This window comes from Phyllobates terribilis, unplaced genomic scaffold, assembly GCF_046119375.1.
Source record: "Phyllobates terribilis strain yellow unplaced genomic scaffold, ASM4611937v1 Scaffold_3__8_contigs__length_932513732, whole genome shotgun sequence".
Taxonomy (NCBI): Eukaryota; Metazoa; Chordata; class Amphibia; order Anura; family Dendrobatidae; genus Phyllobates; species Phyllobates terribilis.
Window position 1 is genome coordinate 515711556 of NW_027362763.1, and position 25880 is coordinate 515737435.

At 46.7% G+C, this 25880-nt stretch overlaps 1 protein-coding gene across 6 annotated transcripts in view; it reads left to right on the top strand.

Moving 5' to 3' along the window:
- LAMA2 (laminin subunit alpha 2) overlaps nucleotides 1-25880 on the top strand; it is a 1447346-nt gene that overhangs the window by 770247 nt on the left and 651219 nt on the right. For all 6 annotated transcript variants that reach the window (XM_073676060.1, XM_073676058.1, XM_073676059.1 and 3 more), the window contains exons 19-20: nucleotides 17277-17488; nucleotides 25279-25385. In XM_073676060.1, coding sequence (XP_073532161.1) covers nucleotides 17277-17488; nucleotides 25279-25385 — 319 coding nt within the window. The remainder of the gene's footprint in view (nucleotides 1-17276; nucleotides 17489-25278; nucleotides 25386-25880) is intronic.

Here is a 25880-nt window from a genome sequence, read left to right on the forward strand (position 1 = left end):
ATTAAAGGCACAGAGAAATCACGGAGGATGCTGGTACGGTCGGCAAGGTACTCCCTCACCATCTTTTGAAACTTTCCACTCCTTGTGAGAGTACCCCACGTCTCAGTGCCTGTATGCTGGGCGGGTCTCAGAAAACTGTCCCAGAACAGTGTTCCCCTGCCTCTGCTGGATTAGAGTTGCGTCTCTCTAGCCTGTACGCCTTGGTTGGGCAATGAACTGTGACCTCTGCCGCTAGTGTGTTCAGATGGGAATTTTTTTTAACAGTTCTGCAGCAAGGGCCTTCTGGTACTGCCCCATTTTTGTAGACCTCTCCACCTCAGGAATAACAGTGAAAGTTCTCCTTGTAGCGGGAGTCTAAAAGTGTCACCAACCAGTAATGACTGTCACCCAACATTTTGACAATGCGAGGGTCATGGTTAAGGCAGCGTAACATCAAGTCAGCCATGCGTGCCAGACTGGTAACAGTCAAGACTTCCGTGTACTCACCAAGATGACGACTGACCATGCTCTCCTCCTCTTCCTCCCCCCTGTCCTCAGGGCACCCACACTGAACCGACGGTATGACAGTTGTACAGGTACTACCGTCTACAGCGCATGATACCAGCTCCCGTTCTTCCTCATCCTCCTCCTCTCCCTCATTGTCCCCCAGTGCACGTTGGAATGAGATGAGGCTGGGCTGTGTGTAATCGCCCGCTACGGCTTCTTGATCCATCTCATCATACTCTGGCTGCAATGCCTCCTCTTTAATTCTCTGCAGAGAGCGTTGAAAAAGACAGACAAGTGGGATGCTGACGCTAATGATGGCGCCATCGCCACTCACCATCTTGGTGGACTCCTCAAAGTTTGTCAGGATGGTACATATGTCAGACATCCAGGTCCACTCCTGAGGTCTTATGTGTGGAGTCTGACCTGAATATCGACGGTCTTGCTGCAGCTGGTACTCCACAACTGCTCTCTTCTGCTCACAAATCCTTTGCAACATGTGGAGGGTAGAGTTCCAATGTGTGGGGACATCACACACCAGTCGGTGTGCCGGAAGCTGCAAACGCTGCTGCAGCACAGCAAGGGCGGCGGAAGCTGTAGCCGACTTCTGAAAATGAGCTGACAGGCGGCGTACTTTGACAAGCAGATCTGGCAACACAGGGTACGATTTAACCACGAGGTTAAGCACATGAGCCAGGCATGGTACGTGTGTGATCTTGCCTCGCCTCAGAGCCGCCACCAGGTTACGGCCATTGTCACACAAGACCATGCCTGGATGTAGGTTCAGCGGTCTCTGCCACAGATCTGCCTGCTCTTTCACAGCTGTCCACAACTCACAAGCAGTGTAAGGTTTATCATCTAAGCTTATGAGTTTCAGCACAGCCTGTTGCCGCTTGGCTGAGGCAGTACTGCAGTGCTTCCAGCTTGTAACTGATGTGGTGATATCTGAGATGGAGGCTGAACATGATGATGAGGAGGAGGATGATGCGCAGGAGCTGTACACTGTGGGGGCAACTCTGACTGACCTAGGGCCCGCAATCCTCAGTGTGGGGAGGATGTGTTCCGTCCCAAGGTCAGACTGGGTCCCGGATTCCACTATGTTTACCCAGTGTGCTGTCAGGGAGATGTACCATCCCTGGCCACAAGCACGTGTCCATGTGTCCGAATTTGCGCTTTCATTCAAATGTCTGGGATATGGACAATTAAACGCTGCGGTAGGACGTGGACGTTGATGCTGTTTCTTGAGAAACTGCCATAACAAGTGAAGACTAAGAGGAGGGGGCATCTTTGCATGAATTATGGACAGGGGAGTGCCTAGCACGCACAACAGGGGGTTCTCTTACACGCACAATAGCGGAAGAAGCAGTGGTGACACCCACTGACACTGGTCGTGGACCCTGGGGTTAGCCCCACAAAGTCAGGTGCTTTGCTGACATGTGCCTGATCATGCTGGTGGTGGTCAGGCTGGTAGTTTTGTCACCCCTGCTGATGCTGGCCTGGCAGGTGGTACAAATGGTCTTTTTGGGGTTATCAGCAGAGTCTTTAAAAAAATTCCAGATTCTGGAAGACCTACCAGTTGTACTGGCAACGTCCCTTGTGTTGTTGATACGGGGAACTTTTGCCGCCTTCTGTCTGCAGCCACCACACTGCTTCTTCCTGCCTGTTGGCGTACTCTGCCTCCCTCCCCCTGTTTGTTGCTGGCCTCGCTCTGCGTGTCCTCCTGCCACGTTTGGTCAGTTACTAGATCATCCACCACCTCCTCCTCTTCCGCACCACTGTCCTCCTCCTCTCTTCGTGGCAATTGTGTCTCGTCATCGTCCACCTGTTGAGACAAATTGCCAGCGTCGCCTTCCTGTGGCTGTGGCTGTTCAAATATTTGGCCATCGCTACATGGGATCTCCTCTTCCACCACTTCAAGCAGAGCAGGTGAGGCGCCCAAATATGTAAATGGACCAGTGAACAGCTCTTCAGAGTGTCCAACTGTGGGATCAGTTGCTGTCTGACAGCACTCGGCATGATGGGAGGATGGAGCATCAGGGTGAGGAGGAGTATGCGGATCGAGACTCACGGCTACTAAGACTTGACCGTGTGGAAGACAGACCGGAGGACGTGGTGCCCAGGTGACTGGAAGTATTATCTGCTATCCAATTAATAACCTGTTCACACTGATCAGTTCACAATAGTGGTGTTCTTGTGTGCTTCCCTAGTAATTCGGTCAAGAACTGGAAGCGAGAAGATGTGTCTGTTGGTTGTGACACATTTTCACCTTGGCCACGGCATCGTCCTCTGCACGCACCATCACCAGAACGTCCAGTTCCGCGTCCCTTGCCACTCGCCTTGCTCATTGTAAATGGATTAAAATAGCTTACACTCGCACTATCAATGGCAAAAGGGTAATAAAAAGGAGATTAGAACTGTGGAAGAGGAAAACCACAGTTCTATTTCTCTGGCCTACACCAGAATCTTTTAAACAGATATATTTGTGTCTGAACAGTCAGCAAGACACTGAAACAGTTTTTTTATGTAAAAAAGGCAAAAAGGTGGATTACACCCAGATTTGAACCGTGGAAGAGGAAAACCACAGTTCTAGTTCTCTGGCCTACACCAGAATCTTTTAAACAGATATATTTATGTCTGAACAGTCAGCGAGACACTCAAACTGTTTTTTTTTATGTAAAAAAGGCAAAAAGGTGGATTACACCCAGATTTGAACCGTGGAAGAGGAAAACCACAGTTCTATTTCTCTGGCCTACACCAGAATCTTTTAAACATAAATATTTGTGTCTGAACAGTCAGCGAGACACTGAAACTGTTTTTTTATGTAAAAAAGGCAAAAAGGTGGATTACACCCAGATTTGAACCGTGGAAGAGGAAAACCACAGTTCTAGTTCTCTGGCCTACACCAGAATCTTTTAAACAGATATATTTGTGTCTGAACAGTCAGTGAGACACTGAAACTGTTTTTGGTTATGTAAAAAAGGCAAAATGGTGGATTACACCCAGATTTGAACCGTGGAAGAGGAAAACCACAGTTCTAGTTCTCTGGCCTACACCAGAATCTTTTAAACAGATATATTTGTGTCTGAACAGTCAGCGAAACACTCAAACTGTTTTTGTTTATGTAAAAAAGGCAAAAAGGTGGATAACACCCAGATTTGAACCGTGAAGGAGGAAAACCACAGTTCTAATTTCCTGGCGTATACCAGACTTTTTTAAATAGATATATTTGTGTCTGAACAGTCAGTGATACACTCAAACTGTTTTTTTTTCTTTATGGAAAAAAGGCAAAAAAGTGGATAGTACAGAGATTTGAACCGTGGAACTGCAAAACCCCAGTTCTAGTTATCTGGCCAAAACCAGACTCTTTTAAACAGATATATTTGTGTCTGAACACTCACAGACACACTCAATTTTAGGATTTAGATGAAAAAAAAGGATTTTTCCTTGCCCCTGAGACCTGGGGTTAAGTTTAGCCATTTGAGCAGCGGCAGCACACAGGACTGTAATGCAGCGTTTGTTGGTATAACCACTGCGTCTCCTATACAGCCTGCCTGCCTGCCTGATATCTGGGATGGATATTAGTCCTCAGAAGGACTGTTTGTTTGATTTTGCAGGCTTTAGAGACCCTACACTACCTATTTCGCAGTATAAATCTCTCCCTAGCTCAGCAGCACTCTCCCTACACTGTCTGATCCGGAGCAACTGTGTCCAAGATGGCGGCGCCCGGTTTTAAAAACTAGAGGTGACGCTGTGCGGCCAGCCAATCACTGTAATGCCCACAACCAACATGGCTGTGGCATTACAGTGACTGGCTGGCAATCCCTGCATGTTCATTGGCTCTGTAAAGAGCGCCAAACGTGCAGGGCGGAGACCCGAGCTCCCGTCCAAGTAACCCGAAAATGCTCGGTGCTCGCCGAACATCCCGAGTAGTGAGATGCTCAGGCGAGTACTGAGCAGTGTCGAGCATGCTCGCTCAACACTAGTCAGTACGTTTACAGCGATATCACATTTATATAGTTCTTTTATGTTTTGGCGCTTTTACACAATAAAAACTATTTTACAGAAAAAATATTTTTTTTGTATCGCTTTATTCTGAGAGCTATAACTTTTTTACTTTTCAGCTGATGGGGCTGTATGGAAGCTTGTTTATTGCAGGACAAGGTGTCGTTTTCAGCTTTACCATTTTTATTTACATTTGACTTTTTAATCGTGTTTTATTCCAATTTTTGTTTGGCAGTATAAAGATAAAGCATTTTTTCTTTGTTTTTTATTTATTTTTTTACCGTGTTCACTAAAGGGGTTAATTAGTGGGACAGTTTTATAGGTCAGGTCGCCGGACGCGGCGATACCAAATATTTGTACTTTTATTGGTTTGTTACTTTTTTTCATAATATTATTTATTTATGGGTAAAGTATATATATTTTTTTGGGACTTTCATTTTTTGCAGGCTGATCACTTGTATAGCATAGGGATGCAGCAACATCCTTATACTATTCTGCTTGTCAGCCCCTGCAGACACAAGTTAGGTAGATCATGTGCTGAGCACGATCTACCTAACTTGCTGATGCCTGGTGACCCGGATGTCGTCATGACAACATCGGGTCACAATGGCAATGATTGGGACCCAGCGTACACAGCGCTTGACCCAAGAAACAAGGTAAGAGAGGCGCTGTTACCGCTGCCTGCCCCGGAAATGCTGCAGTCGACTTTGATCGCAGGATTTCAGAGGTTAATGTGCCGGGAGCGGTGTGGGACCGCTCCTGGCTCATGGTACCTGGTGTCAACTGTGAGAATCAACTGACACCCTGCGGCGATCGCTCCACACAGTTTCTGTGCGGGCGCGATCACATTATGTGTAATACTACGTAGCTGGTCCATAAGGCCCAGGGCACAGGGATGTACTATTACTGACGATGTCAGTAAGGGGTTAAAGATGGGACCCCATGAAAATTTCTTTGATAAGTCTGTATATATGTTAATGTAATATAGTTTGTATCTGTGTAATATTTTCACCTACCTCTGTCTTCTCCTTGGTCCAGCATCATAGTGCTCCTATTTTAAATTATATAATTGCTCCTTAGACTCTATAGGTCACATTGCGCTTTACATGAACCGGAAGTGCCTTTTACAATGTAAGCCTACGGTGCGTCAGAATGAGGTTCTATTGGTGTAAAATGTAAAAGAGTCTTCCGACTCTCGCATAGAGTATAGAGTGAGCTGTAAAGTCTGAAGAGCGGTGAGGTCACTGAGAAAAGAAGCAAAATGGAGCTGTATCCTGGAGAAGACGTTGGTAGATGAGTGTTTTAACACATACACACCATACTACATACACAGATTTATTTAAAAAATCTTCATGAGAGTGCTTTTTTAATAAATGCCATATAAAGGCGTATATTTCATGTACTGTACATCATTTTAGAATTATAGATATGCTTTGCTTATAGGTAAGCCAACATAGAAATCTGTTCAGTGCAGTCATTATAATTCAGGAATTCCATCTAGGTTATATACTGTAAATACTATCATTATATTCAAATATGAAAGCACTATAGTTGTATGTAGAATTATACTTTTTGCCTAAGTTTATCAATTTTCTATACTTCCTTAGCTAATGTAATATATTTTCATTAAATAGAATTTATTCAGATGTTATAAATTATCTGGTTTGTCCTTTTTGTGAGTTTCATGGACATTATATGTATTTGCCTAATAAATATTGCAGTAAAATATATGGTATCTGCCAGCTTTCTACTAAAAAGTTCTATGTTTCCAGTCAACTGTAACAAAACGCAAGATATTTCAGAGAGTTAATTAGGAATTTAGCTTCAGGCATTATGTTCCAGAATCTACTGTACTTTATCATCATGGAACATTAATATCCTTACTGTCTGCAACTCAGTAGCTTCTACATTAGGATATTTTGCAATTGTCCAACACTCATTCAACACCTTCATTCAAAATCTCTTGTTTCTCAAAGAACATTGTACTTTGTATAAGAGAATTTATCATTGTAGAGACAATGAGGAACTTTGGTGGATAGTGGTGATCTGCATCAACATTTTTTTCTTTTTATTCAATCATATTAATATAGGGTTAAATCCACATACCGCTGTGTGATGAACCTGTAGCCGCCATCTTGGTAATGATAAATCATATCCAGGGATGGCCACACTTCAGCAGCCCCCACCCTTGGGACCTTCTGTTAAAACGTCAACTAGATAGTTTCCCCCCATCCAGGCTCCTGTAAGATAAGAAGCCTACTTAACACTTGAATGCTAGGAGCTTCAAAGACTTCGAGAGGAAACACAGCCAGCAGGGGGGGGTGCTTCGTCCATCTGTAACTGACCATTTGTCCCATAGGACTAGTTTCTTTGTCTGTCACAAGCATGGAGGCATAAGATATAGAAACATGAAAAGTACACGCATGTTGCGTGGGATGGGCCAATAAAAAAATATCACGGCGTCCCGGAGCCATTGCGCACACAAGCCTCCGCGGTAGACGTTTGTACGTGCTCTGGAAGCCAAGATATAGCGCGGAGCCATTCCTGAGGACCGTATGGTATCATAATTGATATCAAAAGGTCGGTTACGGCGGCCCGAATCCATGGGAACCCCTGGGGGTATCATGAGACCATCCCAGAAGAAGTTATTGGGTTCCATAGAATTTGGGCTTCTGATCGAAGTTAGACCTGAGGGTGGAGACTGAGCCAGCTGACCTCACCAGCAGTGGGCGGGACGGGGCAGGTAAGATAGCAGGACAGACAAGAGACAAGTCAGTCTTGACCCAAGAGTGGTGTGCTGAACATCTGAGCACCAGCTGAGGCCACCAAGGGGAGGAGCAGTTTGACCATGCGGTGGTAGGCCTCAGCCTGTAACAAAGAACCGTGCCTGCGATCGCAGAATCCTCTCCCTGCGTCACAAGAAAATCAAGAAACCGGTAACTGATATGCTGTGGTGATTCTGTGTGCTGTATTCCATTGTTGTATAGTTTAGCCTGACCTTATACCTGTGTATATTTAGTTGTATGTCGTGTATCTAGTGTATTATTATAATCAATTACCTCAAGTAATTGTGGGCCTGCCTTTTATTCTGCATAACGAACGCACGTCCGTGTGAGCTCGGCTCAAGCCAAAAACGCTACCCAGGGTTGGTTCCTGACCCGATATAGGCCCATTCACGGACTGGGCGTATATCTAAAATAGGGACTGGTGGCAGCATACCAACTGGGGATTGGGGAAGGCTGGTAGTGACGGTCGGAGGTTCAGATATGTATATTCCTGGCGCGGCCAAGGAAGATATATATACCGCCCTCACTACAGAGGGCCCCGATACCCAGTAGGTTACAGGACAGTCTCCCTGGCGACCGCTTATCCTAGGTGCAGTTCCTTGACTGACCTGAGGCTAAGAGGGCGCTAGCGAGTTGTGCTGTGTAGTGACGTTACGGTTTAGTGACGTTGAAGGGATAACACACTACCGTGTTCCCTGCGCTGGTTGCAGCTTCCTGGCACTACTTTCTCTAGGTGCAGTACCTTGACTGACCTGAGAGGAAAGGGGGCGCCAGAGAGCTGCACCCACCGGCCGGCTTTCATCACATTGGTGGCAGAGCGGTGGGATTGCAGAATAATAGTGTTGTGGGACCCCTACTCCCAGGCACTAAAGACTGCCAGTGGTAACTTCCACTGCTGGAGTCTTAAGGTCAGCCCAACGTTAGACGGTCAGGCTAAAAGTATAACAAGGTGTGTGCAAACTCAGGGTTGCAGCGGTGTCGGTTACCAAGATGGCAGACGGCACCAGGAGCAAGACCCTGCAAGAGGCTAATGCTACGGTCCGTGTGGCAGGAGGGGAGGACATTGTTACTCATGGCGAGGAGGAGTCCAGCCCGGGCACCTCAGGGAGCCAGTCCCCAGTATACGGTCCCGCAGTGGGCTGCCCACCACCTACCCAGCCCAGCCTGTCCAGATCACAAGCCCTTTTACAAGCGGCTATGGCAAGTCTCCAGTCTCATGGCGATGCCGTCTACAAAACCCTCCTGGCAGCATCAGAGAAGGCAGCGGAGGAGGAGCGTGCAGAGCGGGCTGCGGAGCGGGCTGCGGAGCGGGCTGCGGAGCGTGAAGCTGCAGAGCGCCGGGAGGCTGCGGAGCGTGAAGCTGCAGAGCGCCGGGAGGTTGCGGAGCGTGCAGAGCGAGCTGCGGAGCGCCAGCACCAACTGGACCTGGCCCAGCGGGGGCTTCCGCTAGAGCAACCAACCCATCAGGAGACCAAGTCGTCCAAAGTCCGAGCTGAGGACTTCCCTCTACTGGAGAAGGATGGGGACCTGGACTCCTTTCTGGTGGCATTTGAACGGACCTGTCTTCAGCACCATCTGGCCCGGGATCAGTGGGCCAGATACCTGACCCCCCGTTTGAGGGGTAAGTCCCTGGATGCCTTGGGGGACTTACCTGCCGGGGAGGTACAGAACTACGACTGCATCAAGCGGGCCCTGATCCGGCAGTACAACCTCACTCCCGAGTCGTACCGCCAGAAGTTCCGGAGCCTGCTGCGTGGCCCCAAGGACACCTGGACCGATCATATGCGGGCGCTGTTGAGAGCCGCAGAGCACTGGACCTCGGGTCTAGCGCTTACTACCCGCCAGGAGGTCCAGGAACTGTTCGTCACGGAGCAGTTCTTGTGGAACTGCCCAGAGGACCTCCGACAGTTCCTCCGTGACCGAAAACCAACAGGGGCTTCTGCTACAGCCGCCCTGGCAGACGAGTATGCCAATAACAGGGCGCCTGAGCTGAAGAAGTCTGCCAGCAGCACCTGGAGAGGGGGTAAGCCCAGTCATGCCCCTGTTTCCCCGGCCCCTAGAACACAAGGGGTGTATCCCCCTGTTGCCCTCTCCAGGCAAGGACCAGACGTAAGACGTTGTCATCTATGCAACAAACCAGGACACTTTAGGGCTGAGTGTCCCCAGCGCCAAAAGACCCCATCCCAGTCCCAGAGAGCGCCCAATGTTTTGTGTGTGGGAGGGGGTGGTGGTAGGTCCCTGGACAACATCCAACCCGTCACCATAGGCCGTTCTGCGGTCATGGGACTGCGGGACACGGGCGCTGAACGAACACTGGTACGGCCTGAGGTGGTGTCCCCCCAGGACTTGGTACCAGGAAAGACTCTTTCCGTCTCCGGGGTTGGAGGCGTGGAGCCGGCACTTCCCGTTGCCATGGTGTATTTGGACTGGGGTGCCGGAAGGGGGATGCGGGAGGTGGGAGTAACGCCAAATATTCCCGCAAATGTTTTATTAGGGACCGACTTGGGGCGTCTAGTATCGCAGTATGTACCCTCTGAACCCCCAAGTTCGGCCCCCCAAGAGTGTATTGATTTGTCTGCTGCTAATGCCAACCATGTTGTATGTAGTGTGTGTCCTGCTGAGGAGGAGGGAGTGAAACCTGAGGGTAACACCTGCACAGACACAACACAAACAGGGTTAGTGAAAGCAGGTGGGGAGTGTGGGGATGCCCGCAGAGGTGCTCAGCCGGCGTGCCGTGACCTCTTGTCCTCCGGTGAGGGAGGGGGCGGGCAGGATTCTGTAGAGGGAAGCTCAGGGATGGAGAGGGGGGCAGCTACCGGCAGTGTAGGGCTCCCAGGGGTATCCAGGCTGCTGAGTATAGGCCCACTGCAGGGGGAGGAACAGGCCATGGGAGGTGGGGGTGTCCCAAGAGAGGAGCCGCCAGGTAAGACCCCAGGGCAGGAGTTCCCCACATCCGAGATGTCCAAAGGCCTAGGAAGCCTGCCTGATCGGGCGGCTTGGTCAGAAACAGAGGGGAAGCAGGCACTACCCACGGTCACAGCGGTCATAGCCGCTGTCACCAGGAGTGGGAGCGCCGGAGCCCAAGGAGCCTTGCAGAGGTCCGACGGCTTCCCCACTTCTGACCAAGTGTCTGCCGGGTCAGACAGCGGCCAGGTGACATGCCCGGAGGGGCTGACAGAGGATGTGGCAGTTTCGTCGATTCTGGCCACATCAAGTCAGGAATTTCAGGCTGCGTTGGAAGCAGACGACAGCCTGAAAGCTCTCAAGGAACAGGCGGCACAGCCTCCCATGGAGTCAGACTGCGAGCGTGTGGTCTGGGACCAGGGACGGCTGTACCGGGTAACGGTCCAGCAGGGTTCACCGGAGGCGTGGCCCAGGGACCGACAGTTAGTGGTACCCTATCCGTTCAGGGCGGAATTGTTGCGGATCGCACACGAGATTCCGATGGCCGGACACCTAGGGATCGCTAAAACCAAGGCCAGGATAGCTCAGCATTTCTACTGGCCTGGGATGGGAGCCGCAGTGGGTGCCTACTGCCGTTCGTGTGACACCTGTCAGAGGGTGGGGAAGGCGGGGCCGCGCCCCAAAGCCCCACTGGTAACTCTGCCAATCATCGAAGAGCCTTTCTCGAGGGTCGCTGTGGATCTTATTGGACCTCTGTCCACTCCCAGCCACTCCGGGAAATGCTTCCTACTCACGGTAGTGGACTATGCCACCCGGTACCCGGAAGCGGTAGCTTTGTCGTCCATTCGGGCCGACAAGGTGGCTACCGCCTTACTGGAGATCTTCTCCAGAGTGGGTTTCCCCCAGGAAATGCTCACCGACCGAGGGACCCAGTTCATGTCGCGGCTGATGGAGTCCCTCTGTAAGCAAATGCAGGTGCAACATCTGGTGGCCAGCCCGTATCACCCACAGACTAATGGCCTGTGTGAGCGGTTCAATGGCACCTTAAAGCAGATGCTTAAGATGTTGGTCGACTCCCACGGGAGAGACTGGGAGCGTTACCTCCCACACCTCCTATTTGCTTACCGGGAGGTTCCGCAGGCCTCAACGGGGTTCTCCCCCTTTGAGCTCCTGTACGGGCGACGGGTACGGGGCCCCCTGGCTCTGGTGAAGGAAGCATGGGAAGGGGATTTGGCCACCCCCGAGGTGTCGGTCATCGAGTATGTCGTGCGCCACCGGGACAGGATGATGGCCTTGGCAAAGCTGGTGCAGGACAATATGGCCCAGGCCCAGGCCGACCAGAAGCGGTGGTACGACCAGAATGCTTGTGAGAGGACCTACCAGGTGGGTCAAAAGGTGTGGGTACTGGTCCCCGTACCACAGAACAAGCTTCAGGCAGCCTGGGAAGGTCCCTACTTCGTGCACCAGAAACTCAATGCCGTCACCTATCTGGTCACCCTGGATCACGCCCGTGGAAGGAGGAAGGCCTTCCACGTGAACATGATGAAGGCTCATCATGAGCGGGAAGCGACTGCCCACCCAGTGTGCAACCTTCCCGAGGAAGGAGAGGTAGAAACCCTCCTGGATCTGCTCACCCAAGCCAAGGCGGGTGGGTCCATCGAGGATGTGGGGGTTGGCCACCAGCTCACGGAGGACCAACGGTCCCAGCTGGGGACCACCCTGCACCCCTTCCGGGGGCTGTTCAGCAGCCTGCCCGGAAGGACTGAGATGGCTGTCCACGACGTGGACACTGGCGATCACCCGCCGATCCGGCGTTCAGCATATCGGGTCTCTTTCGAGGTGCAGGGAAACATGCGCCAAGAGATAGACGAGATGCTGAAGCTGGGGGTGATCCAGGCATCCAGCAGCGCGTGGGCCTCGCCTGTAGTCCTCGTACCAAAGAAGGACCGAACTACACGGTTCTGCGTGGACTACCGGGGGCTCAACGCTGTAACGGCCACCGATGCGTTCCCCATACCACGCATCGATGACCTGCTCGATCGGATGGCCGGGGCTAAGTACCTGACCATCATGGATCTGAGCCGGGGGTACTGGCAGATTCCTCTGACCCCCGCGGCAAGGGAACGCTCTGCCTTTATCACCCCTTTTGGACTGTACGAGTCCACAGTGATGCCATTCGGCATGAAGAATGCCCCTGCCACTTTTCAGCGGATGGTCAATACGCTGCTTGAGGGACTTGAAGGGTACGCGGCTGCGTACTTGGACGATATTGCAGTCTTCAGTCCCACTTGGGAGGATCACCTAGAGCACCTGCGGCAGGTGCTCGGTCGGATCCACCGGGCAGGCTTGACCATCAAGCCGGAAAAGTGCCAGCTGGGCATGAGTGAGGTCCTCTACCTGGGTCACCGGGTAGGCGGGGGGGTTCTGAAGCCAGAACCTGGGAAAGTGGATGCCATCGCCTCCTGGCCCACTCCTAGGACCAAAAAGCAGGTGATGTCCTTCTTGGGGACCGCCGGGTACTATAGGAGGTTCGTCCCACACTATAGCACCCTGGCCAAGCCCCTGACGGACCTCACCAAGAAGAAGCTGCCCGTCGCAGTCGACTGGACAGTCGCCTGTGAGACAGCTTTCGGGGCACTCAAGGCCGCCCTAAGTAGCTCCCCTGTACTGCAAGCTGCCGACTTCGACCGGCCGTTTGTGGTACAGACCGACGCCAGTGACTTTGGCCTCGGTGCTGTGCTAAGTCAGGTCAACACGACAGGCCAGGAACATCCTGTCTTGTACCTGAGCAGGAAGCTACTGCCCCGGGAGGTGGCTTACTCCACGGTGGAAAAAGAATGCCTGGCAATTGTATGGGCCCTGCAGCGTCTGCAGCCCTACTTGTACGGGAGCCATTTCACCGTGGAGACGGACCACAACCCCCTCAGCTGGTTACACACGGTCTCTGGGTCGAATGGCAGGTTGCTACGCTGGAGCCTCGCTCTCCAGCAGTACCACTTCTCCATTCGCCACAGAAGAGGCCGTGACCACGGTAACGCTGACGGGTTATCCCGGCAAGGGGAGGGTGCAGAAGGACGCACGGGGGAACACAGGAATGTGCTACCCCCTCGCGCCCTCGTATAGGGGGAGGTGTGATGAACCTGTAGCCGCCATCTTGGTAATGATAAATCATATCCAGGGATGGCCACACTTCAGCAGCCCCCACCCTTGGGACCTTCTGTTAAAACGTCAACTAGATAGTTTCCCCCCATCCAGGCTCCTGTAAGATAAGAAGCCTACTTAACACTTGAATGCTAGGAGCTTCAAAGACTTCGAGAGGAAACACAGCCAGCAGGGGGGGGTGCTTCGTCCATCTGTAACTGACCATTTGTCCCATAGGACTAGTTTCTTTGTCTGTCACAAGCATGGAGGCATAAGATATAGAAACATGAAAAGTACACGCATGTTGCGTGGGATGGGCCAATAAAAAAATATCACGGCGTCCCGGAGCCATTGCGCACACAAGCCTCCGCGGTAGACGTTTGTACGTGCTCTGGAAGCCAAGATATAGCGCGGAGCCATTCCTGAGGACCGTATGGTATCATAATTGATATCAAAAGGTCGGTTACGGCGGCCCGAATCCATGGGAACCCCTGGGGGTATCATGAGACCATCCCAGAAGAAGTTATTGGGTTCCATAGAATTTGGGCTTCTGATCGAAGTTAGACCTGAGGGTGGAGACTGAGCCAGCTGACCTCACCAGCAGTGGGCGGGACGGGGCAGGTAAGATAGCAGGACAGACAAGAGACAAGTCAGTCTTGACCCAAGAGTGGTGTGCTGAACATCTGAGCACCAGCTGAGGCCACCAAGGGGAGGAGCAGTTTGACCATGCGGTGGTAGGCCTCAGCCTGTAACAAAGAACCGTGCCTGCGATCGCAGAATCCTCTCCCTGCGTCACAAGAAAATCAAGAAACCGGTAACTGATATGCTGTGGTGATTCTGTGTGTTGTATTCCATTGTTGTATAGTTTAGCCTGACCTTATACCTGTGTATATTTAGTTGTATGTCGTGTATCTAGTGTATTATTATAATCAATTACCTCAAGTAATTGTGGGCCTGCCTTTTATTCTGCATAACGAACGCACGTCCGTGTGAGCTCGGCTCAAGCCAAAAACGCTACCCAGGGTTGGTTCCTGACCCGATATAGGCCCATTCACGGACTGGGCGTATATCTAAAATAGGGACTGGTGGCAGCATACCAACTGGGGATTGGGGAAGGCTGGTAGTGACGGTCGGAGGTTCAGATATGTATATTCCTGGCGCGGCCAAGGAAGATATATATACCGCCCTCACTACAGAGGGCCCCGATACCCAGTAGGTTACAGGACAGTCTCCCTGGCGACCGCTTATCCTAGGTGCAGTTCCTTGACTGACCTGAGGCTAAGAGGGCGCTAGCGAGTTGTGCTGTGTAGTGACGTTACGGTTTAGTGACGTTGAAGGGATAACACACTACCGTGTTCCCTGCGCTGGTTGCAGCTTCCTGGCACTACTTTCTCTAGGTGCAGTACCTTGACTGACCTGAGAGGAAAGGGGGCGCCAGAGAGCTGCACCCACCGGCCGGCTTTCATCACACGCTGTATCCCCACTTGGAATATCATCATGCATGCACAAAACATATCTTTCATTTTTTTTTGCTAAGATCATTATTTTCATCTACATTTGACAGTTTAGTATAGATTTGTTCAAATGGGAAATTAAAGAAGCACTCCTCCCATCAATGTTTTCATCCCCTTAATATGTTGCAATCATCATATCATATAGCACTGTGTACTTACAATTGCTCATTTTGTTTTTTTGCCCAATTAATTATTCTCTTTTCTATTAGGTCATGTGATTAAAAACAGGCTAGGTGAATCCTATGTAGAAAGAGAAAGTCTCTTTTCCCTGCATGAGTCATCACTGCAAAGTACATGGTAAGGGGAGGGAGCGGAGCAGCTGGGTTAGGAGTTGAGGGGGTGTAGCTGGACTACCAGGGACTTTGCAGTGAAATAGAATTGTAGTTCTAATGATGACTCATGCAGGAAAAAAGAGACTTATTGTTTCTGCATAGAGCTTCGAAGGATTCAGCTAGTCTGTTTTTAATCCCGTGATGTCATACACCTAATGAAAAACAGAAGAATTAATTGGGTACAAAAGCAAAATGAGCAATTGTAAGTAGACAGTGCCATATAATATGATGATTTCAATATATTAAAAGTCTAAAAATACGTTGATGGGGGTGCTTGTTTAATAGAATGGTGGTAATAAAATAATAAAATATTAAAAATAGGTTGCATTTTTAAAGCTTAATAATCCAAAGATTTGGTTTTCTTAACCCAAAGATTTGGTTTTCTTAAAATTAACGTTATCATTTAATCCTTGTCGCTCTAGTGTTGCCTTTCTGCTGCTCTTTCATGGATTTTGTCGACATGGCAGTAGGTCATGTCAATAGCTTGTGAGCACTGCAGCCAATCACTTATTTTAAGGAGATCAAGCCTATGGACTATTACAATTTATAAGTGTAACACCACTTGATCAAGTACTTTCAGTATTTATTTGAGAGCTATTCATCTCAGCACTCCTAAAAAGTGCATGCCTTGATCAGCCAAGTTTGCAAGTGTTTTCAATGGTGAAATGTAAATAAGTAGCTTGCAGAAACCTCTGACAATTATCTGCCATAAGAACAAAAAAATCAGGAATATGGAAATTTGACATGCATTATTATCCTTTTTATTAGATAAAAAGATTCAACGCGTAATAGGGTCTTTTCTAAGTTGTAAAGGAGAAAACAAACTTAATTTTGCTCACCTTGTAGGGTTGCGTATGACACAGCCACTAAATTAGCATATACTCCAACTGCTGCAGCTTCCAAGGAAGATACTGAAATAAGCTTTGGGTAATGGAAGTAATCTGTGCTGCTGGACAATGACAAGCCGTGATAGAAATTGAATAATGGTTTAATGTCAATGCGTCACTACAACTCTGTCTTCAGGACAACCACTCCTTCTTCAGGACAACCACAATAGAAGCCAAGCCAAGCTTTTATTGCGGTTGTCCTGAAGAAAATGTCGGAGTGACTCTGAAACGCATTGGTAATAAACTATTATTCCACTTCTAACATGGCTTGTCATTGTCCAGCAGCGTAAATTACTTCCATTACCCAAGGCTTATTTCATTATCCTTTTTATTGTTACATCTGCCATACGAACATTGGCTGAAAATCAAGAACACATTTAATGGTTCCTTGATTGTGCTGAATTTGGTGCATTCATTAAATTTTAGTCTGATGTATGACTATTTTCATATATTCTGTCCATGGACCCTATCAATTGAATACTGTATATCCAAACATATCAGGAGATTTCTGAATTTTCTTAGACTACTTTATGTGACTATTCCACTGATACACTGATTTTTTTTATTTAATGGATTCCAGGGTGGGCAGTTGCACAAAGGGAAAAAAGACTGCCAACTATTCTAAAACTTAACTTGTATTGTGCTATACTTAAACCATAAGTTACCTTACCAACAAAGTTAAAGATTAAAATAATCAAGTGTCCTCCAACCATATATTATAAAATTAATTCTATAATAAATAACTGGAAATACTTAATAGAGCACAATTTACTACAGTGTACCACAGATATAGTATGGTCCTTATAATAGTTAGAAAGCTCAGTCAATTCACTAGATACACTATTTATGTTCCAAAAGTGTATTACAGTAATGTCCTATACAATATGGCTGATATTTTTTTAAATTAAATCATCTGCTGTTGTCCCAACTAAATGGCTTGTGGAGGTAGCAAAGGTGGCATCAAAGAAGGCATAAAGAATGACATATAAATTATTAACCAAACATAGTTGCTTGTATTCTCTCAAGACCTTTCTGACAGTCAGCAATATATTTATGGATCACAAAACTAGGTCTATTTAGTAAATACCCTGAGAAACTAGATATATCTTTATGACAAAGTTACATATTATTGAAATACTTTTGCCATTAAACTGAAGAAGTAATGTACAATATTATTTTGCTATCTAATACATAATGAATTTCTTGACTGTATTTTTATGCCCTTAGGTGCATTGATGGATATTTTGGTCAACCATTACTACCAGGAGGATCATGCAAGCCATGCCAATGCAATGACAACCTCGACCTTTCAGCCCCAGGTTGTTGCGACAGTGAAACAGGCGCATGTCGTATATGTAAACCAGGAGTGACTGGTGAATATTGCAATAAATGTGCAGAAGGATATTTTGGAGATGCTCTTGGACCAAGAAGTTGTCAGGGTGAGTATCTTCTCTCTTCTTCTTTTGTTTTTTAATAAAATATTGAACCAATTACCTGATCATAATCATAAATTGGGTAATTTTCTTTAGAAAAAGTGTGATATGTCTGACATTGCAGTTCAGTCTCATTCACTTGAATAGGAAAGACCTGTAAAATAAGGCAAAGCCAAAGTACTGTTTGTGTACACTGTTGAGCTATGAAAGGAAGGAGCTATGTGTTTGAGCACAGACTTTGATGGAATAGTTTGTGGGCACCATGTTGTGTTTGGAGATCCCCTGATGTGCTTAAACAGCAGAAACCCCCAACAAGTTCCCACATTTTGAAAACTACACCCCTCAAGGAACAAATCTAGAGGTGTGGTGAGCAACCTGCAGGTGCTTCATAGAATTTTAAAACGTTGAGCCGTGAAACTACAAAAATTATATTTTTACCACAAAACTGTTGCTTTAGCCCAAAATTTTTCATTTTCACAACAGTAAACAGGAGAAAACAAATAGTTCAATTTGCAGGGCAATTTCTCCTGTGTATTCCAATACCCCATATGTGGTCAAAAGCTACTTTTGAGGCACAGTACAAAGCTCAGAAGGGAAGGAGCTCCACATTATAATGAAGATTTTGCTGGAATGGTTTGTGGGTGCCATGTCACATTTGCAGAGCCCCTGAGGTGCCAGAACAGCAGAAACCCTTCAAAAGTGACCTCATTTTGCAATATACACTTCTCATTGAATTCATCTAAGCATGCAGTGGTCATATTGACAACACAAATGTGTCACAGTACCTTATACCATTAGGCAGTGAAGAAAAAAAATAATTACAATAATATCACAAAAACTTTGTTTTAGCCCCAGATTTTACATTTTCACACATGGAAATTGATAAAAAAAAAGTCACCAGCAATTTCTGCTGAACGTGGTAATACCCCATATGTTGCTGTACAGTGCTGCTTAGCCACATGGCGAGACTCGGGTGGGACAGAGAGCTATTTGGCTCTAGGAGCACAAATGTTCCTATAATAGTTTGTGGCCCCATATACAGAGCTCCTAAGAGCCAGAAGAGCAGAATCCCCTCTCAAATGACCCCATTTTGGAAATTATACCCCTCTGTTAATTTATATACAATTGTAGTAACGATTTTGACTCCAAGGGTGTTTTCCAAAAGCAAACAACAATTGATGTTGCTGAGTTAAAATTGCAAATTTGCCATTGTAGTGACCAGTACATTGTAGGGCACTTACATTGTAGTGCCTGTACGTTAAGCCCAGCTCGTGCTTCTGCAGACATGCATCCCGAAAATTAAGTGGGCTCTCATTGCTACGGTACTGACAAACATGTTGTCTTAAAGGTGGTTTAAGCACACTGAGGCTCAAGAGGGAGGGGAACATTTTGATTTAGTAGCGCAGAATTCTTTGTGTTACCAGTAACATTAACAGCTTTACATAAAATTTTGGATCACATTTATCTGGTGCTCTACGCTGAGCACTTACATTGGGGGTTGCCATCTAAATCTCCAAATGATGGGATTCAGATGAAACCCTGAGGAATCCATTCATTATAATGAGGCAACAGAGTTACTCTGGACTCCGTCTGGCCTCTCTTCAGCGGTGTCCTCCTTTTCAGAGGTGTACAAAATTGTGGCCCGACTACAGTTTTATGCATTCTTAAAAAGACAGACAAAGACGGATTAAAAGCCAGACAGCGTCCAGTGCTTCCATCTGCCTCATTATAAGGAAACTTCCTTTGGGGGTTCTGTCTGAATCACATATTTCAGAGACTTACATGGAAACCCTGGTGTAAGCGCTCAGCGTAGACCGTAGGATAAATGTGAGCCGAACCTTACTGTGATCTTTGGGAGGCAGAATGAAAATCAACAGCAGGTCAAAAATTGGTTGTATTTATTTTTTACCCAGACTTTCGTGCGATATAAGTGATTAGACAGCTTTATTCTTTAGGTCGGTGCGATTATAGAGATACCAGATTTATGTCTTGTTTTTATGTTTTCCAACTTTCACAGAATAAAAACAATTTTATAAAAAAAAATAATTGATTTTGCATCTCCATATTCCGAGAGCTATAGCTTTTTTTTCTCTACTGATGGAGCTGTGTGGCAACTTGTTTTTTGTGGGAAAAGATGACATTTTGAGCGAAATCATTTATATTTATATGCAACTTTTTTGATCATGTTTTATTATACTTTTTGTTTGACGGTATGATAAAAAAGCATAATTTTTTGGCTCTTTTTTTTTTTTGCTGTGTCAACTGAAGGGGTTAACTAGTGTGACAGATTGATAGAATGGCTCGTTCTGGTCATGGTGATACCAAATATGTGTACTTTTTTATGTTTTGCAGCTTTTACATAATAAAACAAATTATTTAGAAAAAAGAATTGTTTTTGCATCGCTATATTTTGAGAGCTATAGCTTTTTCATTTTCCCCCTGTTGGAGCTGTACGATGGCTTGTTTTTTGTAGGACAAGATGACGTTTTCAGCTATACAATTTTTATTTACATTCCACTTTTTGATCACTTATTACTCCACTTTTTGTTCAGTAGTATGATGAAAAAGCATGTTTTTTGACAGTTTTTTTTATTTTATTTTTCTACAGTGTCCACTAAAGGGATTAACTAACTGGACATATTTATAGATAGGGTTTTTTCAGAAATGGCGATACCAAATATGTAAACTTTGTTTATTTTTGTTTTTACATTTAATATATGTATTTATTTGTACCATATTTTTTTCATTTTTTTGTTCTTTATTTTGTGATCTATTTTTAATATTTTTATAACTTTTAAAAACTTTATTTTTCATTTTTTAACTTGTCCTTCCATGAGACATCAACTTTCACTGCCCTGATCGCTGATCTAATATTCTGCAATGCAGGATTGCAGGGCATTAGATCATGTAATTGCACAAAGGGAGGAGGCATGGGGCAGCGCACCTGGATGACTCCACCGCCATCTTTTGGCCAGGGGTCAATGTAATGTGCTCACTGGAGCAGAAAGGGAGCCCCCTCCCTCTGCTATGTCAATCGATGTCGCTGTCACTATTGACATTAAGGGGGTTAAACACTTGCGATCGGTGCTAGCACCGATCGTGGGCATTTCTGCAGAATGTCAGCTAAAATACGTAGCTGACATTCGCTGATGATTTCACCGGCTCTACGAGTGGGTCGACAGGAACGTCATATGGCGGTATGAAGGGATGCGCCTCCAACGGCGCCTTTCATGTACGGCAGAAGTCATGATGGGGTTAAAGATTATTTCCCTACCGGCGGTTGCAGGGCAGGTAGGCGTACATGGTAAAAGCGTGAAGGTTCTTCACCAGTGTTCCTCCTAGTACAAGCCAAAAGGGTCACAACCTTTACCAGTGTTCCTCTTTTTACTCGTTTAAGATTCCAGTACCAGTAAAAGATTATCCTGCAACCACTCATAGGATCCAGAATTACTTTCCCTCTGGAGCTCTCACACCAGCTACCTCAATTTGCAATGAAGTTCATAGTAGGTTTTAGGGCATAGGTAGTGGTCCGCAACTGCAATGTCATACCTAATTGTCACTAATTCAATTGTTGAAACACTGCATTAAATTAGCAATGACAATTCTGCACTCTGATACACTTAGTATGTGGCTTAGTCATACTGACCATAAGATGAAGTAATTGCTAGTAATGAGCGCCACTGCTCAGTACTCGCCAAGCATCACTGTGCTCGACGAGCTTGGTGCTCGGCGAGTATTTCCGGGTTTTTCGGGAGGGTACTCGGGTCCCCTCCCTGCATGTTTGGCACTCTTTAGAGAGCCAATGAACATGCAGGGATTGCTTGCCAAACACTGTAATTCCGTAGCCATGTTGGTTGTCGCAGATGACCCAGCAGTTCCCTTCCAACTCTACCATTCTATGATTCTATGATTACAGTGATTCGCTGGCCGCACAGCATCATCAGGTCTATATAAGACCTGGCACCGCCATGCTCATCACAGTCTACCCCAGAATCAGGCTGAGTAGGGAGAGCTGCTTCTGTGTCAGGGAGAGATTTGCTTGTTTATAGTTAGTATAAGTATTCCACAGCATATATATATATTCATCTGAACTAACAGTCCTTCTGAGGACTAATCCAGCTGCATATATTCAGTGCTGATAGCAGGAGTTAGGCAGGCAGGCAGTGTATGTGGCAGACTGCAGTGCATATAGTGCAAGAGGGTCCATTGAATGTCCTGTTAGTATAGGTATTCCACAACATATATATATATATATATATATATATATATATATATATATATCCATCTGAACTAACAGTCCTTCTAAGGACTAATCCAGCTGCATATAATCAGTGTTAGGCAGGCAAGCAGTGTATGTGACTGCAGTGCACATAGCGCAAGAGGGTCCATTGAACGTCCTGTCTGCTGCTGCTGCTGTAATAATTACAGATATTTGTAGACATAGTCCCAGAGATCAGGGACCAGGGAATTTTTTTTCTTTATCTTAATCCTGGTTATTTGCTTAAGAAGCAATCCAGAGTGCACCATTTTTCGTCTCCATTTGCTTGTTCTCACTGCAGAATAAAGCCAGATCTGTTCCATATTTCAGTGATAAAAATCCAGAAATTTGAACTAAACGTGGAAAATATTGGCCTCCTTTTCCATTCTGTGGCAGTGTGTCGATGAAGCTATTCACACTAGGTCTCTGTGGAGAATAATATTAGTAAATTACAGGCCTGCTTTTTAAAACGGTGGTTCTCTGTCAGACATATCACCTATAAGAAAGACTGTTCAAAAATCATACATTTCTTCCATTTTCATTCCGTTGTAGTGTGTCGGTAAAGCTATTCACACTAGGTCTCTGTGCAGAATAATATTAGTAAATTACAAGCTTGCTATTTAAAATCGTGGTTCTCTGTCAGTCGTATCACATAGAAATGCGTTCCAAAATCAGCCAGTTCTCATGAGCGTGGAAAATAAAAATGGGCAAGGTGCGTGGCAAGGGATGGGGAAGTGGACGTAATGATGATGGTGCAGGCAGTGGCCGAGAACGTGGCCATGGGCAAGGTGAAATTGTGCCACAACAAACACCCACATCTTGTCGCTCAACCTTCCTGTCCTAATTACTAGGGGACCACAGAACACCACTATTGAACACAGAGCAGTGTCAAAAGGTTGTTGGTTGGATAGTAGTAGCAGATAATTCTTCCAGTCACTTTGCCACTACCACCTCCACCCTGTCTGCCACACGGTCAAGTCACAGTAGCCATGAGTCTGGACTGCATATTCTTCACCCTGATCCTCCTTCCTCCCACCATGCCAAGTGCCCAGAGACAACTGATCCCACAGTTGGACACTCAGAAGAGCTGTTCAATTTTCCATTTGTAGATTCGGGCCTCTCGCCCGGCCAGCTTCAAGCAAATCAAGAGGACAACGCGTGTAGCGATGCCCAAATATTCAAACAGCCACGGTTACGCGAAGGCAATGGTGGTAAAGTGCAATTACTGTCGCAAGAGGTGGATGATGATGATGAGACACAATTAACAGAAAGTCAGGAGGAGAACCAGGTGTGTGGAAGTGGAAGACAAGGTTATGGATGATATAGTAACTGTTTCAACCTGGCAGGGGGACATGCAGAGCAGGGACAGCAGCACACAGGGGAAGGGAGGCGTAGCACCACAACAGGCAGCAAGAAGCAGTGTGGTGGCTGCAGACACAAGGCAGGAAAGCGTTCCTCGTAACGCCAACACGACGGAAGTTGCCAGTACAACTGTCAGGTCTTCCGGAGTCTGGTTATTTTTTAAAGACTCTGCAGATAACCCCAAAAATGCCATTTGCACCACCTGCCAGGCCAGCATCAGCAGGGGTAGCAAAAGCATTCAGTTGTCCTTACCCCAGTCTGTGGAACGCAAGCGCAAATACGCAGCCAACGCCCCACAGGCCACACTACTAAATTCACACATTTCGCGAACGCTTGCGCTCGAAATGTTGCCTTTTAGGCCCGTGGAGATGGAAGCTTTCCGCAACCTGATGGCGGCGGCCATCCCTCAGTACTCGGTCCCCAGCTGCCACTATTTCTCCTGGTGTGCCGTCCTCGCATTACATGAGCATGCGTCCCACAACATTAGACGTTCCCTGAACAACGCAGTTACTGGGAAAGTCAACCTAACCATGGACATGTGGACGAGTGCTTGTGGGCAGGGACGGTCATATTTCTCCCCGTGTCATCTCCGCCTTCCCCAAGCGTGGGTCCCACAACATTACCCCTGCCCTCCCCAGTGCACTTACTGGGAAGGGCCACCTAACCACAAACACGTGGACAGGTGAATGTGGCCAGGGATAGTACAGAGCCAGTCCACATTAAAAAAGCAGCCATAGAGTGTCCAGGAACTTTCCCACACACTTTTCTTAGCGAGGGCTGCTTCTCGGCAGGGTTGGACGGGCCCACCAAAAAACCGGAGACTCCTCCGATGGGCCCTGGCTTCTCCATCAGGAGAGTTTATAGTGCCGAGGTGAGGCCATGAAGATGATAGAGGCCACCATCTACTTAGTTTCCTGTTACTTGGAATGCAAGCGCAAGTATGCAGCCAGCCACTCACCACCCACTCACAGGCCGCAATACTAAACTGCTAGATTTCTGGGCAGCTTCTTGCACTTGAAATGTTGCCTTGTAGGCTCGTGGAGGCGGAAGCTTTCCACAACCTCATGGTGGCACCGGCCGGGTGTCCATACTCGGTCCCCAGCTGCCACTATTTCTCCCAGAAATGCTTCTAAGGGTCTTCCCCATGCTGATCCTATGTCATCTGAGCACTGTTCTCATCGATTTGAGCAATTTTTAGGCCCTCTGCAGACCGCCGGGGGGAGCCGCCGGAAAAATGCTCGAGTTTCCCATAGACTTACATTGGGCTCGTTACTCAGACCGAGCACCCGAGTATTCCATAGCCCATTCTGCACAACGCAGTGGTGTTTGAACAAGTGATCTGTGATCTTAGCAGCCCTGCATACTCACTTCTCATAAAGCAGAGTATCTACAAGAAGCACAATTGATTGTTTAAAGGAATTGTTCTCTTTTACAAAACTTTATGCCATGTGCTATGATAGTTACTGTATGAAAAAGAAGCAAACTGAGTACTACTTATGCCTCAACTCATCCAGCACCAGCTCTCTGCTGCTGTTCCAGTCTCTGTTGTTTGGCTGTGGAATTAATGTCACTTCAACAAGCACTGCAGCCAATCACTAAGCTAGGTGGTTAAATGTACATACCCTAAATTTAAAAAGGATACAATTAGACCAGACAGAAAATGAGCCAATTAGAATTGCTGATTCTTTGACCTCCTTTTGGCTCCTTTTTCTCTGAAAAATGGAGATAGTACGAGCCACTAAGCTCATTGATTGGCTGCAGTGCTGTCAACATGACATCAGTGCTACAGACAAAAGACAGAAACTTGGACAGCATAATACAAATATAATAATTGTTTGCAACATTGCAGAGACACATAATATAAAGAAGTTACAATCACTTTTGTCAGCAATTATTTCACTGGCTAGGTGCCGTTCAAGAACAGCATCTTTTGTAGGGGATTGGATGAAGTGCTCAGTCAGTTTTTCTCCAAGCGTCACCTTATAACAAGCCAAACCATAAACACCTATCTGTACACAGCGTGATTTAAGAGGGCAAAATGCTGACAGTTGTGTAAAAACGAGCTATGAGTAATATTCATATATTTTCAACTGGGTAGTTAATTGAAAAATGATAGTATTCAAAGTCTTCAGGGAATGTTAAGCGATTCCAACCTGATCATCATTTTGTCTTACAGCATGCAACTGTAACATCAATGGATCTGTATCTACTGTTTGCAACCTACAGAATGGACAGTGTGAGTGCAGAAGTAATGTGAAAGGCCGACAGTGTGATGAGTGCTTGGTAAGTTTCTGGATATATCTCCATTACACTGGTCCTGAGACTGTATATACAGTATAAAAAACATAATATTCACTGTTATTATATAAAAAAAAATTAAATTAATGACGTTCATCCAGTTTTTTTTTATAATCGCACCACTTATCTGTCACAATCTGCACTTTTTTCATATATAGTGTACTTACTTCCATGTGTTTCCACCTCCTGTTGTCTTGTCTTCAGCCTCCATCTGGATTCCTAAATTTTATTAATCCATGCTCTGCTATAAATCCCATGTTTGCAACAGTACAGCATGACATGATCAGCTAGAGTCAATGTCATCTCTATCTGCTGTGGTAACATGTATTTCAACTTTCCTCTATGTTCTAATTGATAAACTAACTGAACTGTCATCTCCCAAATCAAATTATAGGTGTGCAACAGGCACATCATTACATTTGATATTAGTCAGCCAGGGATCCAGGGTGACTAGGTGGATAAGCAGGTCCCCACCCACTC